This window comes from Acyrthosiphon pisum, chromosome A2 (genome assembly GCF_005508785.2).
Source record: "Acyrthosiphon pisum isolate AL4f chromosome A2, pea_aphid_22Mar2018_4r6ur, whole genome shotgun sequence".
NCBI classification, from domain to species: domain Eukaryota; kingdom Metazoa; phylum Arthropoda; class Insecta; order Hemiptera; family Aphididae; genus Acyrthosiphon; species Acyrthosiphon pisum.
In genome coordinates this window covers 80729158-80746708 of record NC_042495.1, presented here as the reverse complement: position 1 = coordinate 80746708, position 17551 = coordinate 80729158, and the positions used below count along the sequence as shown (strand labels likewise).

Below are 17551 nucleotides of genomic sequence, written 5' to 3'. Positions count from 1 at the left end.
TAATTTAATTGTGGAGACATTGAATACATGAAAATATAATATTAGGTATTTGTATTTGATAAAAACTTGTAATATTTGTGTTATGTTTGAGCCATTTGAGGTTATGCTTAACAAAAGAAAAGTAGCATTTAGGTGCCCTTTAGTTAAGTATCTATTTTCTACTTTAAAAATATAATGTGATATTATGCTGTACGATGATGACGACAAATACGGTTATTATGGTTCATATGTTAAGTAAGTAGGTAATTAGTAATTTTGTTCACATAATGTAGATATGTCTAATTTTCTTTCCTCTATAAAGTATTAGAAAAAAAAGAAATGTATGGTTTTGAATCATGTTATTTTACTAATAGGTACCTACTTAAAGTAAAAATATTACTAATTAAAATTAATTAATATTAATATGCCATGTTATTTCCACATAATAATATAGAGTAACTCTTACTCTTTATTCTATTGTATAACTTTTTATTACAACAATACTGACGCCTGACGGATGACTTGAAACAGTTCTTAATCTTTGCTATTATAACTCGACTGTGAAAACACTAGGTGTTATATACAACAATTATACTTCAATTACTATCGGTTAGGTGTAGGCTAGTGGGTGTAAGGCGTAGGACATTGGGTAGGTAAAATAACAATCCCCGGCTGAAGAGGTTCTCTGGGGTGTACTCTGGGGTGTATTACTTTTGTTATTTTTTTTTCGTTTTAAAATAATTAGTTTCATATTTTATGACAAATAATAACATCTATGTAACATCTAATAAAAGTTACAAGTTGATTTGAAATGTTTATGAAAGTTTTAGCAACAGTGGGATAATGTGTCAACATAACATTATATGTATGTGATTTTTGATGTTACATACACATTACTTGAACACATTAGATTTAAAATGTTACTACGATATTTCTATCTATCAGATATGCAATATTTTCTGAATGACAGCAGTTATGAGCATTAGCAATCGCATACATATTACATTTACGTGATTTCAACTTAAAATGTGATGTTCCATGTTACCATGAAACATCGCTTGAATATCTATAGAATATGACTTTGCACACTGGGCCCACTGTGCAATGGAAGTTACATAACATTGATGCTATGTTGAATATAGGTTTCAAAAAAACATCACCAATTAATATCAGCACGATATTATAAAACTGTTTTATAAAAATAATGTTTTTTTATTAATAACTAATATTCTATAAACGTTTTTGATTCATAATATATTATAACATGCGGTATTTGTGTTGTTTTAATATTATAAATATAATCGTTACCAATTACCATTATAATCTGGTTAATGCCTACAGGACCATAAAACTCTAGATACTTGTTATAGGTTCATGTTTTCAATAATCAATATTAGGATAACTTTTTGCAAACGGCCACTATAAATAGCATTTTAATAATATTTTACTAATTAATTAATAATATACGTCATATAAGCTCGGTATAATTTTAGGGCAATAATAGGTTTTAGGGTTGCTCTAAAATCCATGAAAAATCCATGCATTTAAGTCCTAAAAATGTACCATATATACTAAAATTAAATGCAAAAGTGCTCAAATATTATGCGCTTTAAAATATTTTATTTTCTCTTTAGAAAAAATAAATATTTAAAAATTTAAATTATTTAAAGAAACTCTTTTTAGCTGCTATGAATAGTCGAATTTCCCACATCAGAATTGCAAGAAACGAATACAATTTTATATTTTTCTCAAACTTAAAAAATCATGAAAAAATGTATTATTAGTACTTAAGTACTTACATTAGGTACTTATGCATTTCGTGTTACAGAAAGACCTGACAATTAAGAAATGAAAAGTTTATAGAAGCTATGAAAACAATTATGAAAGTTATATGGATAATACATGATTTAAGATTTACTTATGCCAAAAAATAACAAAAAATAATATTTTGAAACCAGTTATTAATATTTAAATTAATTGACTAAAAAAATTAATGATATTTTAAACAAATGTAAAAAATAAACTACTTAACTAATAATAATTAGATTTATTTTTAGATTAGATTTACAAATTAGCTATTTTAAATTTTTCCAAAAAAGTTTTATGAAATCTATTTTTTTAATATTAAAAAATAAAAATAAAAATTGTTATACTCGTAGAGCAAACTGTTTTAAATGTTGATTGGAACAAAAGTTATTACATTTGTCAGGTATTTCTGATACACCTTCACAGTAAAGTATTACATACTAAAGTACCTACATTTTTTTCATGATTTTTTAGTTTATTAAATATTATAGTTTTAGATTTAATTTGAAAAACATAAATAATAATTAGTAAATTTTCAACTCTTTCACATATTATTCTTGTACATCAAGTGCATATTCAATAAATTACTAGAATAATATGAATATTAAATACGTTTGTATTTAAATCGGAAAAAATATGTGAAGTACGAAATATAATACTCGTTATATTAAGATATATATTTATTATTTTTTTTTATCTTTAGTATTTTGTAGGATGGGTTAAGGTTAGTAGGTCAATACGTGTATGTGGGGCAAGGATTCGTCACTAAAAACCTGGAGGTCACCCATCCGGAAACTATAGTGACGCCGACCGATGCTTGACCTCGCTGAACTAGACGTGTATACACCTGCAACCAGGCTGTTACCAGGCTCAAAGGCGTAAATTTTGTTGGAATATGTATGAATATGTAAATACAGTGGCATATTTGAGGTGGTCAGTGGGGACGAATTCCCCCCCCCCCCCTATGACTTGAAGAATAATTGGTTTTTTTGTATAGTTGTAAATTGTTATAAGTACAATGGTACATAGTTGTTAAGGCAAAAATAATTTTTTTTTTATATTATAATGTTTTCATATTAATTATGAAAATATACTATGCCATACCTGACTGGAGTTTCTAATAAATTTGTCTAACCTATCTTTAATAGTATTTTTATTGTTGTTAGAAATTATTATATGATACGATGTATATACATGATATATCTTTGATAGGTACATTTTAGTAGACGAAAAGTACTGTTGTTGTTAACACGATGGAAAATATCACGCGAGTGTATAGTGAAAAGGGCAATGTTTTGTTAGTTTTAAATAATTATACTTTTTATAAAGATCGTATATTACATGAGCGGGTGTGAAATGGCGATGTACATTAAAGTCGTGTACGTCAAAGCTGTTTGTGAGTGAAGATGAAACAGTGCTTTTAAAATCGGTTATCGAACACAAACATTCGCCGCGTAAAAATTTAACTAAAGTAACAATTTCTAACAATTTCTAATAATTTAAAACGGAAAGCTGTGGATGACATTTCTAAACGCCCATTAAAATTAATACGAGAAGAAGCTCAATCAAATGTCGTGGATATAACATTAAATGCTGTATAAACTCCATTCGCAGAAGTATTTATCGTGCGAGAAGAAAAACACTTCCATCACTACCTAAATCTATTTCTGAAGTTCATTCAGCATTATCACTATTACAATTAAATACTTACAAAGGTGAGAATTTTCTATTGTATAACGACAAGACGGAAAATGTTGTATGTTTTACGACAGAATCAAATTTAAAATGTTTATGTTCCCCAGATAACATTTTTTTAGACGGAACATTTGAATACTCTGCGAAATTTTTTTTACAACTTTTTACAATACACTGTGTCGAAAATGGACATTATATTCCATTAGTGTTTTCATTACTGCCTAACAAATCATCAAAAACGTACGAATTATTATTTAATATGTTCAAAAAAAAATGCTCTAGCTTTGAACTTGAATTCAATCCGTCAATTATTATATCCGATTTCGAACTAAGTATCCAGGTAGCTTCTAAAGTTGTTTGGCCATTATAATTACAGTCGTGGGATGCAGATTTCATCTAACTCACTACTCAGTCATGATAGAGATGCATACAACAATTAGGATTAAAGCCGGATTATATAGATCCAAATTCAGAAATTGGAAAATGGTTTCACTTAATTTTCGGTCTCTCATTACTACCCTCTAGTGAATTAGACGATTGTTTTGTTGAAGATCTGATGTCAATCAAGGCAACTGGTACATTTCGTTGAGGGCAACTGGTACATTTAGTCGAGGGCAACTGGTATATTTTTAAAATCCCGATAACAGCCGTGGGGGCAACTGGTCAACACCCGAATAATTATAATAATCTAATCTATTAATCTATTAATAATCTTACCTTTAGATTTTGTAAGAGGTCAATTCACTCTAATTTTTAAGCTAACGGAGCACACGTGTTCTGCTTTGCGTATAATTTGCTATGTTACGCACTTGTAAGACGGAGACAACACATGCAGGTATCACGTCCTTTTAAAATATTACTTTTAGTAAGTACCCAGTTCATTAGTTAATAGATATATCAATATCTATAGCTCCATAAAAATTGATTTTTCTATAGACATTAACATAAAAGATTCTAGATCATCGTTAGTCATTGAGTTTATCAATCTATTTTTTTAGATATTTAAGAGTAGAAAACGATTTATGATTATCCGTTTATCATCATTCATCATACTAATTTAAATCCATTAGCCATAACATAATAAAGTTAAATATTAAATTCATCACAAAATTATAGAATTATAGAACAACGGCCAACGGGCCACTTTTTGTATAAGTAATCCAAGCCACCGGCCCTCAGGCCACAACACGAATTAAAAAGTGTTGACAAATTAATATTATAATATATTTTACGATTTGTCAATGAAGGACAGTGGTATACTTATTTAGCCTATCCACAATCATTTCATTATTGAAATACAATATTATGAAAAAGGACAAAAATCAGGATGTTACTTGTGTATATTAATTTCCTTAAAACACGACCGACTGGAGCCCCATTAAGAAGAAAATAAAAATGTTAGTAATTATTGTTATGTACCTACAACAGAGCGGTACACACTTGCCCACCTTTTTAAGTATGAACTATCAATGCAGAGTATGTGTATTATACAAATATTTTATAAAATATAGCAAACATAAAACTAGGGATCAAAATTTCCGAAAAAAACCCGGGTTTTTTCCCGTTTTATTCGGAAAAATCGAGAAAATTTGGTTTCATTTAAAATTTTCGGAAAAAAATAGTTTTGACGAAAAAAACTGATTTTTTTCCTGAAAAATTGAAAAATTGAATAAAAAAATGGATTTTTTTTCTAAAGAACTAAAAAAGTAATGTATAGTGGAAATAATCTAATAAATAATGATAGTTGACAATCATATTACATGCAAATTATATACATATTATATTATATTATATTATTATACCATACCTAACTTAAAGTCTGTAGTAGATAAATCTAGAGAATTCTATACTTGATTTATAAATAATTATAATTTGTAATATTAACTATTAAGTATTTACTATGTAGTTATTTCTTATTTCTTATTAATATTATTTAATTTTTACCAACTCGCCAAGTTTAAAAATATGAGAACTATCAAATAGTTACTGTAATATAATTTATAAACCTATCAGCCAGTTATTATAATACCTTATTAGTTATTACAAATATAAATTGACAATAAGTATACAATTTTTAATATTTAAAAATACAGGTGATTTATTTCGGGGAAATACACTCTCCTACATAAATAACAATATGATATGTACCTATCTACGTTATTTTTAGAACAAATATTGAAATTTCCGTATATTTTTAATAGATTAATTTTAAATTTTAATACAATAATACATTGTTAACCGTATTGGCAAATGTGAAATGACAATGAAAGGTTTCCTAATCTATTTTTTAAAATGGTTTTTTTTACATAGCTTATTTTAATTTTTAAGCATAAATACAATTTTTTAATTTTTCACAAATTCAGTTTTTTTTGGAAATGTATTATTTTAATATTCTCCAATTTGTCCACGTTTTCCAAGGCTCTGGGATAAAAAACGGTTTTTTCCTGAAATTTTGATCCCTACATAAAACCATATCATTGGACGCAGATAAAGTGTATATACCTATGTATAATGTGTTGCCGCGCCCTGCCCCTATAGCCGATTAGACATAAATATAAAATAATATTATAATTTTATTGTTTTCATTATTTGAGTTACTGAAAAATGGTCATCACTATCATGTTGTAAGCTTGTACCTTGTAGAGTATAGACAATTATACTACTGGTTTAGTAGAATGTATTTTACTGCTGGTATGACAATTTATAATATTTCTTAAAATGATAAAATGGTGCACTCAAGATAATTTCTCATTTAAAAAAATCTCTTGATTTTTTTTTTTTAATTGAGCCCGACAACTTAAGCCATAAGCTGTTTTTGTTTTGTTTTTACGTAGGGGGAGGACACGTTTTTTTATATAAGTGGTAAGGATTCGTAGCTAAAAATCCCGGGAACTAGCAACTACAGCTGTTACGTACACTCAGTGCGTTTCCACAGTTGAGTGCACACACTACACCACACCAAGCCAAACCCCCCTTAATACTATAGTTTTTGATAATATTTTGTAATATAAAATATAATAAAATTAATATATTTTTCACAAAATACCTACTTATACCCAAAATAAGGGGTATACCTTAAGGGGTATATCTTTTAAATATACCCTGTTCAAAATAAGAAGCACATAGATTTACATTAAAAAATCGGTTTTGCCCGTGGCCGTTTATGTGTTACGTATTTTGAACACCGTATATGTAAAAGATATATATTTTTCGATTTTACTATAAGTAATAGGTTTGTAATATAAATTTTAATGTTTGTTAAGTATATTATCTATTCATACTTGACTATATTATAATATATGGCGATTTTTTTTTCAAGTGTGTTATTGCCCGTCCCTTGTTTACCTACTCATTATTTCAACGTATCTTGATATTTTTTTTTTTTTAATGTACTGTCCAACTCTGGGAGTACCTAAGTAACTTACTCAACAAAAGTTAAACTGTATATAATACTAACTGTAATAATAATTGTGAACAATTAAAAAGTAATATCTTCTTCCAGATAATTATTGAATTATCAAAATGAAACTTTATAACAGTAAATAATAATAGAAATGTAAAAAGAAAATATTGTTTCTCTAAAATATAGGTAGTATGTATAAAAAAAAAGTATTTAAATAAATAAATGTTGGTTTGAACATATCATATAATTTTATTAAATTAATAATATTTTGAATAATCAAAAAATTAAATTTATTTTATTAGGTACCTAGAACGTTGTAATCCTCTTGGTTAAAATTATGAAATTTTAGTTTTACTGTCGTAATTATTGCAATTGTTAGAAGTTAATATCTATTATAGATATTATTTTGTAGGTAAGAAATATATAAATGAGATAAATCTAAATTTAACAGAAATAATTTCAGTTTTTGAGATAATTAACTACTGAGTAGGTACCTACTGTAATACTTTTCATACTCGGCCATTGAATATTATATTTAATTTTTAAGGTAATTTTATATGACATAATTTGCAACACCACTTCACACGGTAATAATAACTAATGTATATTGTATAAAAACATTGTTGATACTAAATTTAAATAAACAATAAAATTGATAAGAAATACGTTTAAAAACACATTAACATATCTAGTTTCAATAAAAATGTTATGTTCTAAATAACACTTGTACAATTATTTATACAAGTATCATAGTACAATTTAACAAAAATATAAACAATTATTGCATATTTACAATAACAGTAGTAATTACATTTTGTAACAATTGGATAGAAATTAAATGAACATTTTTGTTTATTATTATTTTATTTTTAAAGTATAAAAACACCAACTTCCAAATTTTGGTTGCACTGAAAAATAATTGTCCGTTGTTGAAATAATGTAATAAACAAGTATAATTTAAATTTATGCTATATAAAAATCTATAAGCTATCTATAAAAATGTTTTACATATTTTGTTCATTCTAATATATGGTGTTACCATTATAAATATTTACAATTTACAGTTAAATAACTTAGTTAAAATAAAAAAACATAATTAAAAATAAAAATTATACAAGAAGATGAAGGAGAGTATTTTCAAGCCAATAAGGTTGAACTTGTAGTCATACACACAATTTTGGACACAACATAATGTATATCACAGAAAGTAGAATAAAATGCAAGAACTACTAATAGGTCATCTTTAATATAATAAAATAAACAATAAATACACCAAAAAAAAACATTTAAATTAAAATTGATTTATTTTTTTCGAGTAACGTTTAATACTCTGTCCCTGCTATGTTCCCTGGCTGGAGGTGAATGTCTGGATTTTCTACTGCGTTTAATTTTTGCCATACTATCTTCACCAAAAACATCTCCTGTTCTTAAGGCCGATATCAGATCGTCAAATTCTGCCTTGTCACCCGATGTACCGTTTATAGAAACTTGACGACCACCAGATCCATTAGACAAAACACTGGCACTATCTTTACAGTTTTTACGATCAAGAGTTAATTTCTTTAACTAAAAAAAAAAAATTGTATTAATTTAACATATTATTTATGTTTATTCCTTGGTCTTTATCAATACAACACAAACCTCCACTTCTTGTCTTAATCTTTTTTCTTCTTCTTCGCGTCTCTTTTTAACACTGGAATTATCTTGACGTGCTTCATAAAGAGCTGTCAAGAAAGAATCAAAAATTGCAAAGAAATCATCAGGTTGTATTGTAGAATTATCTTCTCCGAATAATCTGACTGCTCTATCAAACTATAAAATAAGACATTTTAATAACATTTAGGCACCCAAAAACTAATATTGTAAAAAAAATTCAAAAGGTAAGTACTTACTCTAGTTTTCATATCTTGAAACAAGTCTTCTAACTCCGAAAATTTGCAGGTAGCAGTAGTTAAGAATTCTTTCATTACTGGTAGGAACATATCACCCGGTACAGCAGGTTGTACTCTTTGGAACTCAATTTCTCGTTCAACTTCTTTCAGGTTGTTTCTTAACTGTGACATGTCTTTTTCAAGTTCAGCCAAGCTTACCTTTGAAGCTCCTCTTACATGAGGTAAGTCTTCTTCCAGTAATAGAATGTCCTTGAACTATTCAAATAAATAGATAAATAAATAGTTGTGTCATTGTGACTAAAATATAACATCATAGAATAGGTATGAAAATTATAATTTATACCATCAAATATAAATTATAATTAATTGCATACTATTTATAATCAATGTTAATACTCAAATCATTCTATGATAATACAATGTTCTTATCTTGTATAATATTTATGAACTTAAAAAAAAAAAAATATCTTAACTTATTTAATATTATACATTACCTTCTTATCGGCCATATCAACAATGTAATGCAATAACGTTATGCCTCTAACAGAACTTGACTTAGTGTCTGTAAGTCTGTTTAGAGATGATAAACGGAAACCCCATGCATTTCCCCTGGCTCCTTTGTTCATATAGTTTCCAAGAGCTAATACAATTTCCAATAGTTTTCTTAATCGTCTAGAACGAGCTACTTCACGTGAAGCTTCCATCACAATTTTGGTTCTGCCTTCAACTTCTCCGGTCCAGGTAATAAATTTCTTCTTATATACTAGACTACGAAGACGTTGGTCATAATGTGCAATTCTAAAAGAAACATGAAAACATTTTATGTGAAATTTAATTTCAAAACAGGTGCAGATAGCCATATTTGAGTATTCAGTGTGAAAAGTTGTGATTTTAGAGAAATAGTATATAATTGTGGTTTATAATGAAAAATAGATTATTATTTGTGTATAAAAGATTCCTCATAACTTAAGCTACATGAAAAACAGAGAAAAATTTGAGTTTATATTTGTATATATATTATTATTATATATTATTATGTGTTTTTGAAATATAGATAAGATGTAATTTACATTTTTTCCAGTCACTCCAAAGTTTAGCACTCATCCATATGTTTGTTTGAAATCTTAATCATACAGAACTAGCCGGAATATGAAATACCTTATTATTAAATCACTATTCTTGGACTTTAAAGATAAAAAGTATATTTTCAAAGCACAATTTGGATATAATTATTAATTAATGATTGTTAACTATTGCACATGCATAATATTATAACCATATATTATTAACTATTTATAAAATTCAATGAGTACCATAGACGAAGGTAATCAGCTAATGTGTGTGAACATTTTTCACTAAGAAACATTATTACTTTCAACTAGATAATAATTTAGACGGGAATATTAAAAAATATTTGCTATGCATTAAATATAAAAATAATTTTTATTTAGGTCTATAGCAGAGGTTCCCAGCCTTTTTTGTCTCATGGCACCCTTAGTCATTTTCTAAAAATCTAGAGGCATCCTAGGGCTGGGCTTAGCAAATCTTTTTAATTTAGCATTATACTATAATACTATTTACATTTTACAAACTATATACATATAGTAAATTTTATAAAACATTTAAACAAATATTTCAAATAATTTCACGGCACCCTAAATAAATATCGCGGCACTCTGGTTGGGAATCTCTGGTCTATAGTATTATTTTGTATCTTATGATAAAAGAGTTTAAAGTGCATTGAAGTAATTTAATTGTTTTTAGTGGCTTATCGTTAAATCAATATCTATTATCTAATTATGTCAGAAATACAAAATGGGTGCTTTAAACATGAAATATGAGTAAAGGACTATATTATTTAATATCAAATATATATTTTTACTACGAACTTGGAAATCTCGTATAAAAATCTGTCAGCTCTGGCTAGACTGTCCAAATCAAAACTATGTTCTTCTAACAAAGCTGCTTCATCTGGGCCTGGAGTGAATTTTAAAAGTTGTTCAACCATGTCTAATGGTAAAACATCTTTAGTGTCCATATCCATTATAACTCTGGCAATTTCTTCATCAGACATTTTCAATTTGGATAACAATATAGTGCAATTTTGAGCCCTGCGGCCATCAATAACAGATAAGACTTTGGATTTATTTTTACCAGTTTGTCTCAGATCCTCAGATGATCCTTCATTCTATAAAAATATGTTAGTTTGTCAATATAGTTACTTTTTTTATTTTTACACAATTTACTTACAATAGCTGTCGTTGTGCCATTTGTCGGCTTTTGATTTTGGTATGCACAGAATAGTTTATCAACTGCTTCAAGGTCAATAGATGAATACATTTTTCCTTCGTCAATATCAGCCCATACAGTGCCAGCCACTTTAGTTTCTGGTAATTTAGCCCAGTTGAATGATTTCAGAGGAGCTGATGGTTTTGGAATTTCAACAGATCTTTGTCTGCCGACTAATTGAGGGAGACAACCCGGTGGCGGTGGAAGATTTAATTGAGGGATTTGAAGTGGTGGTGCTGGGGGTGGAGCAGGACCACAACTTTTAGTCATTGGTTGTGGGGGTGGTGGAGGTGGAATAGACATAGGAGGCGCGCTGAAATTAACTTTAGCATCATCAGGTAAACTTCCATTGGTAAGCATTGCTTCTAGCTTTCTCCTTTCCGCTTGCTCATAAGCAATTCTGTGCTGTAATTCACTTGACGTATCTTCGAGTTCAGATATTTTTTGTTTTGTTTCCAAGTGAATAGATATTTCTTTTTCTAAACGTTCTTTAATCCTTGAAATACTAGCTTCCATATCTTCCTAAATTATACACAAAATTAATATAAATTGTTATATTTCACTTGAAATAATAATTATTGTTTTTGTTAGTAAAAGCTCAAGTAGAAAAGTAAACTTTTTGAGACCATAATAATATAATATTATGTATTGGTTCTTTAATTTTATTTTGGCCACAAATCACAAAATTATATTATTGACCTTATAAAACTGTTTGTCAAACACAATTTATATTTACTTTTTCTTGATTTCTCAAATCTAATTCTTGTTCTTTTTTAGCAAGTGAAGCAGAAATACTGGTATTTTCTTTTTCGAGTTCTTCAGCTTTATTTTTTGCAGCAACAAGTTCTTCTTCTTTAGCCAAACTGCAACAAAACAATTATGTATGAATAAATGAAAACTTTTTTAGACTACTTAATTACTTACAGTTGAATAATATCTTTGACATTTATATTAATTGGTGATACATCGTTATCAGCACCAACATCAGTTTGAAGAGTTATCTGTTGTACAATTCTGTCAAACAAAAGCCAGTGCTGTGGAAGACTTCCATACTCAACTACATTATTAATAACGATAATATTTTATTAAAATTTTGTTTGACATATCAAATATGTATTATTCGGTTACTTACGAGGCAACAATAAAAAATGCTGAAAAAGTGAAAGGAAGTGAGGATATGCTGGAGAATGGCTTAATTTTCTGCGTAGTAATTCAAACATAGAAGTAGCGCTTTGAGTATCTACTTGCTCCTGTAATTATAATACAAATAAAACATTAATAAAACATGTTTATTAAATTCACAATATATTATGCTATACCTGTTCAAATTTTCTCGCTAATTCATTTTCATCTTCATTACGAACCATATCAAAGAAATCCATATGTCTGTCTAATGTCTGATTCTCGTGTTCTCTTAACTTATTAATAATATTCTTGAGACCCAACTGTAGAAATTCATATCTCAAATGCAATCTGAATTCTAAACTTTCTTGTCCTGGTCCATAACTTAGAACAGCATTTACAAATGACATAATAGCTGTTTTCACCGTCAAATCATCTCTATATATTCCAGTATTTCTGTCCAAATCATTAATAATGCCTTGGAACCTGGCACGTTCATGAGCAAACTCCTTATAATCTGTCATAGCATCAAGAACTTTCTTATGGCCTCCTGGAACTAAGCAGGAAGCGCCAAGAATTTCTAATACAGCAACTTTAGTACGGGGATTTTCAGTGAGTAAACTGCGAGCGATGGTACTAATAGCTGATGGATGTGCTAGTACGTGAGATCTTCCAGTCTAAAATTATAAAATTAATCTATTTAATAATGTGTATTTATGTGAACATTTATTTTGTAATAATGAGCGACTACCATTTACTGAATGATTAATATCTATATTCTATATATAAGATTCAAAAAATATATTTAATATATTTAAAATTACAAAAAAGAATGTCTTTAGTTAACTAGCACTAAACTCATATAATAATTAAGAAAAAGTTGTATAATATAACACTTATATGTAGCACTTATAAATTAATCATTCAATAAAATAATTAGTAAATACCTAATTGTCATAATAATATGACAAAAGTGTACTCAAATTAATATTAATATAAGATTTAGTTAAATTTATTATTTAAAATAAATAGTGTATACAAATTTTGTTGATGTTACAAAATATCATAGCAGGATTACTGTACAGACTACCTTGTTATTTATACATTGTATTACAATTATCCAGCAATATTTTAAGTTTTCAATTTAACTAAATTTAAATATTATTTGAAGTAGATAATGGAAATAGTTTTGTAAAACAATCAACTTTAAATTGTAACAAATAAAATGTTGAACTAGCCCTATAACACCAACAGCTTTTTTTCAGAGTAGCTACTTCGCAAATTCATTATAATTTTTCATATTTATTATTTTTATCTTGCTAGTTATTAGAACTTTCTACAATTACTAAACTATATGAAAACTTTATAAATTACAATTAGCTAGATAGACGTGGTTCATAAAATAATATTTTATAGCTTTCAAAGTTAGTTATAATATGGATTTCAATAAGGAAATCAAACTATTAAAGCAAGCAAAAATATTGAAACTTAACAATATAGAATATTATTAAAGATTACATTTAACATAAAAATGTCAGTTGAGTAATATTCAATTTAACCCTTTCACTGCTCCAGACGTACTATTACGTCCCTGTATTTTATAATATTCTTATTTTCCAATTTCTGTTTTGGAAACCATATTTTGCATTATTTTTAACTTAAATAATTTGACTACATAAATATCAAAATTAAAATCTTAAAAAAAATAATTAATATTTTATTTTAAGTAGCATACACCGGTTTCAGTGGATAAATAGTATAGTAGTGAAAGGGTTAATAAAACTTAATTATAATAAACTTACAGAGTTATTCATAAGGGCTTTAATACATCCAATAATTGATGTGTGCATAGCTCCTTGTTGAGTGTCATAATTCATAGATGACAAGACTCCTAATAGGGTAACTAATCCATCAGCTTGGACAAATCTCAGTACAAAGCTATGAGGCTGAGTACGAAGAGCTGTCTTTAGGGAATCAAATAACTTGGTGTTCTCCTGTTCATCTCCAATTAACGATTGTATTCGTTCAATGTAATTTTCAGGTGATTGTGATAAATCTGTTGTATTTTCTTGATCCTAAGATAATCAATAATGTTAATTATTATTTATTAGTATTAAATCTTATCAACAAACTTTTAAATGTATATTTTTACCTCTAATATCTTTTTTTTACTGCAATAAATTTGCCATTTCTTTTCTTCGTGAAGTTCCAGCATAGCTGCTTTATTAGTAGCAGTTAAATCAAGTTCTTCCTACAATATAAATAATAACAAATTAATTACAAATTACACATATTGTGATAAAATGATAAATTAATTATTTAGGGAATTTTAATCATATACCTTGATATTTATATTTATTATAATGTTACTTCTATAGTTCTAATTGGATTTTACTACTTGACTGCCCCAGACAAATAAATTATAGAACTATAATAATGATAGTAGTAAAATATTTACATTTCTTATAAAAAGCAAAATGAAGAACCATAAAATAAATTTTAAAACATTAGGGTAGGATAGTGAAAGCCATAGTAAAAAACAATCCAGTGTTTGTACAGAGATTTATTCAATATTTGTTGCCTGTTGTTCGTAGTTTTTCCTTACACGTAGCCACGTGGGAAATAATTGAAATGTATTTTGTTAAAATACTATAGAAAAATCGAAAAATTGCATACTCAGCGTACCGTATAAATAAGATTTACTATTTATATCTTAAGGCGCTAACAATGTGAAACACGCATGAAGCTGTTTTACTAACTCAAAACATTGTCAACGAGAAAATAAAAATAATAAAAATAAAAAAAAAACGCCATAATAATACCAAGATTATGCACTCCACAGTGCACAAATCATAAATCTTTATTTTTTAGTCAATAATGAACAATGTAATTCACGGCCGAAAATATTATGTCCGGTTTTCAGTCACGTTATTCTGATCAAAAATAACAATAATATAATATTCGTATTTATAATATTAAATTAAGACCGGTGGTCAACAAACTCAACATTACAATATACATCCAACAATAAGTAATAATAACACAAAATTACGTAACACGGATAGGACGGTTATTAAAATCTCGTGTGTGTGGTCAGTCAATATTTTATAGGTCATAAAAACTAGTCCCAAAAGTCCTTTCGTAGTTCTCTTGAGAGTTTCTCACTGTACAACAATGCCGCGAGTCGAATGCGATCGCACGACGAGTCGATGATGTCTGTGCGCGTGCGTGTTATGTAAGTGAAAAATGATAGTTGGGTAATAATATCAGAGACGATTTTTCATGCACGTCGCCCGAAAAAAAGAGAAAAATAAAGACGGGGACGATGTAAAATCGATCGATACTTTTAGAATATTATATTATATTATACATAACTTAATAGGTATCAAGTAAAAATATAGCTAATCGGTGGCGGATTTTAAAGTATAGGGATAGATGGGCACATTTTTGATTCAAGCCGAGTGAACCTGGTTGATAAAATATAGATAAATGACAATTTGTTTTGTTCGACAAAACACTCATACAGACCTTAATTAGATGTATGGGCATAATTATTGCAATTTTTCTCTATTTAAGAGTATCTTTTATGTGGATCACCAAAACGATTTGAGAACGATCATTGACTGTAGCAACATTCAACAGTATCGCAGTATTATGGGTACGCGTTATTTTCCGCGATTATTAGAATGACCATCGATGTATTTCTATAAATATTTCTGGGTAACACCATAGGCTATACCTACCTATTATTCACGCGAGTAGATAACAATATTGTAAAAACAAAATTATCCAACAATCAAAAGCATGAAACCAAAAATTTATGACATTTTCTATTTTTGGAAACTTCAATTCAGAAAAATTATATAACTTTTATTTATTTATTTATTTTTATTTATTTTATATTCTTTACTCTATGATTTTTATTTACCGATAGGAAGGCTTATGGTAGATAAAAAGTTATTGGTTCTCAAAATATTGTTTTAATAATCACCTGCTTGGTACCTGCTAAATACTAAAATACCATATTGTGAGATTGTGAGAAATGAGAATTGAAAATTACAGACAATATTGTCAATTATATAACATTTTTTCGTCACTGAAAATTCTAATAGGATTACAATAGCCGGGTTTACCCACGTATCATCGTTAATAGCAGGGACTGGAACCTCACCGAAAAGAACCGGTTTTGGAACCGGAACCCTTTGAATATTGGGAACCGAAAACTCACCGAAACCCTTATTTAAATTAATTTTAATACCGGAACCTCACCAGAACCCTTTTTTAAATTAATTTTAATTGTAAAATACTTTTACATTTCACATTTTTGTAAGTAAAAAACCAAATCAAGTAATAATTTTTGTATTTTTTAAGAACCGAAAATTAACCGAAACCTAAATGTTAGTTTTCCTGGGAACCAAACCGGGACCAAAATTTTAGTTTTACTGGGAACCGAATAGGAACCGGAACCGCAAAAATCATCAAGTTTCCAGTCCCTGAATTTTAAAGAGTACAGTATAGTAACTGGTAACTATAAACAAAAAAGAAAAAACTAGAGAAGTGAATATAATACAAATTAATACGCTGTATATAACCCTCTCCCAAGAACACCACCGATAAGGACTTATTGGGCATTTACTGATTACCTATACAAGTATACTATATACAATATACATGTTATATAATATTATATAAATCAGGGGTGTCCAACATTTTGTACTGACTGGGCCACATCATATGGGTAGAAGTTGTTGTGGGCCACATACTTTTTAATAATAATACATTAAAATTGAATGATTAAATTATATTCTATTATACATTAATACAACAATACATTTTTTTATAATTTTACTATAGCGAATAATAAGCAGAAATATTTTTGTTGATAAATGACACGGAATATTGCTATCGGAGCCAATAAAGATAAAACACAAACAAAGTTTATCTTTCTTTGATGTTTAATATTATTTTGTAGTTTTATATTCTTAAAATAATTTTTTTCTCGAAATATTAATATATTGTATACAATTAATTAATGATTTTGAAATTTAAGTGAGGGCTGCATTAAAAACTACCAAGGGCCGCATGCGGCCCGCGGCCTGGACACCCCTGATATAAATCATTATTGTAGATTGTTGATAAATAATGTATGCAAACAACGTCTGTTAGGTACTAAAAATAAGTCAGACTGTCTTCTACCCTAAAACACTATAATTATTAATTAGTAATCAATTGAAATATTCCAATGAAAAAAATTTTCAATTGACATATTTGATACTAACAGTATACTATATTGACTATACAAAACATGGTAATAAAATGTATTTTAAATAATATAAGTCTATAAATAATAGTTCATAAAAAATTA

The 17551-nt window shown here is 27.8% G+C and overlaps 1 protein-coding gene across 4 annotated transcripts in view; it reads right to left on the bottom strand.

Moving 5' to 3' along the window:
- Nucleotides 1-7462: 7462 nt before the first annotated feature.
- Nucleotides 7463-17551, bottom strand: part of LOC100160941 (disheveled-associated activator of morphogenesis 1) — a 50809-nt gene continuing 40720 nt past the window's right edge. For all 4 annotated transcript variants that reach the window (XM_016803492.2, XM_016803493.2, XM_001947021.5 and 1 more), the window contains 12 exons: nt 14339-14437; nt 13989-14261; nt 12384-12863; nt 12197-12314; nt 11989-12121; nt 11801-11927; nt 11026-11586; nt 10665-10963; nt 9270-9573; nt 8776-9030; nt 8525-8695; nt 7463-8449 (listed from right to left, as the gene is read on the bottom strand). In XM_016803492.2, the coding sequence (XP_016658981.1) occupies nt 8186-8449; nt 8525-8695; nt 8776-9030; nt 9270-9573; nt 10665-10963; nt 11026-11586; nt 11801-11927; nt 11989-12121; nt 12197-12314; nt 12384-12863; nt 13989-14261; nt 14339-14437 (3084 nt within the window). In that variant the 3' untranslated portion in view covers nt 7463-8185. The remainder of the gene's footprint in view (nt 8450-8524; nt 8696-8775; nt 9031-9269; nt 9574-10664; nt 10964-11025; nt 11587-11800; nt 11928-11988; nt 12122-12196; nt 12315-12383; nt 12864-13988; nt 14262-14338; nt 14438-17551) is intronic.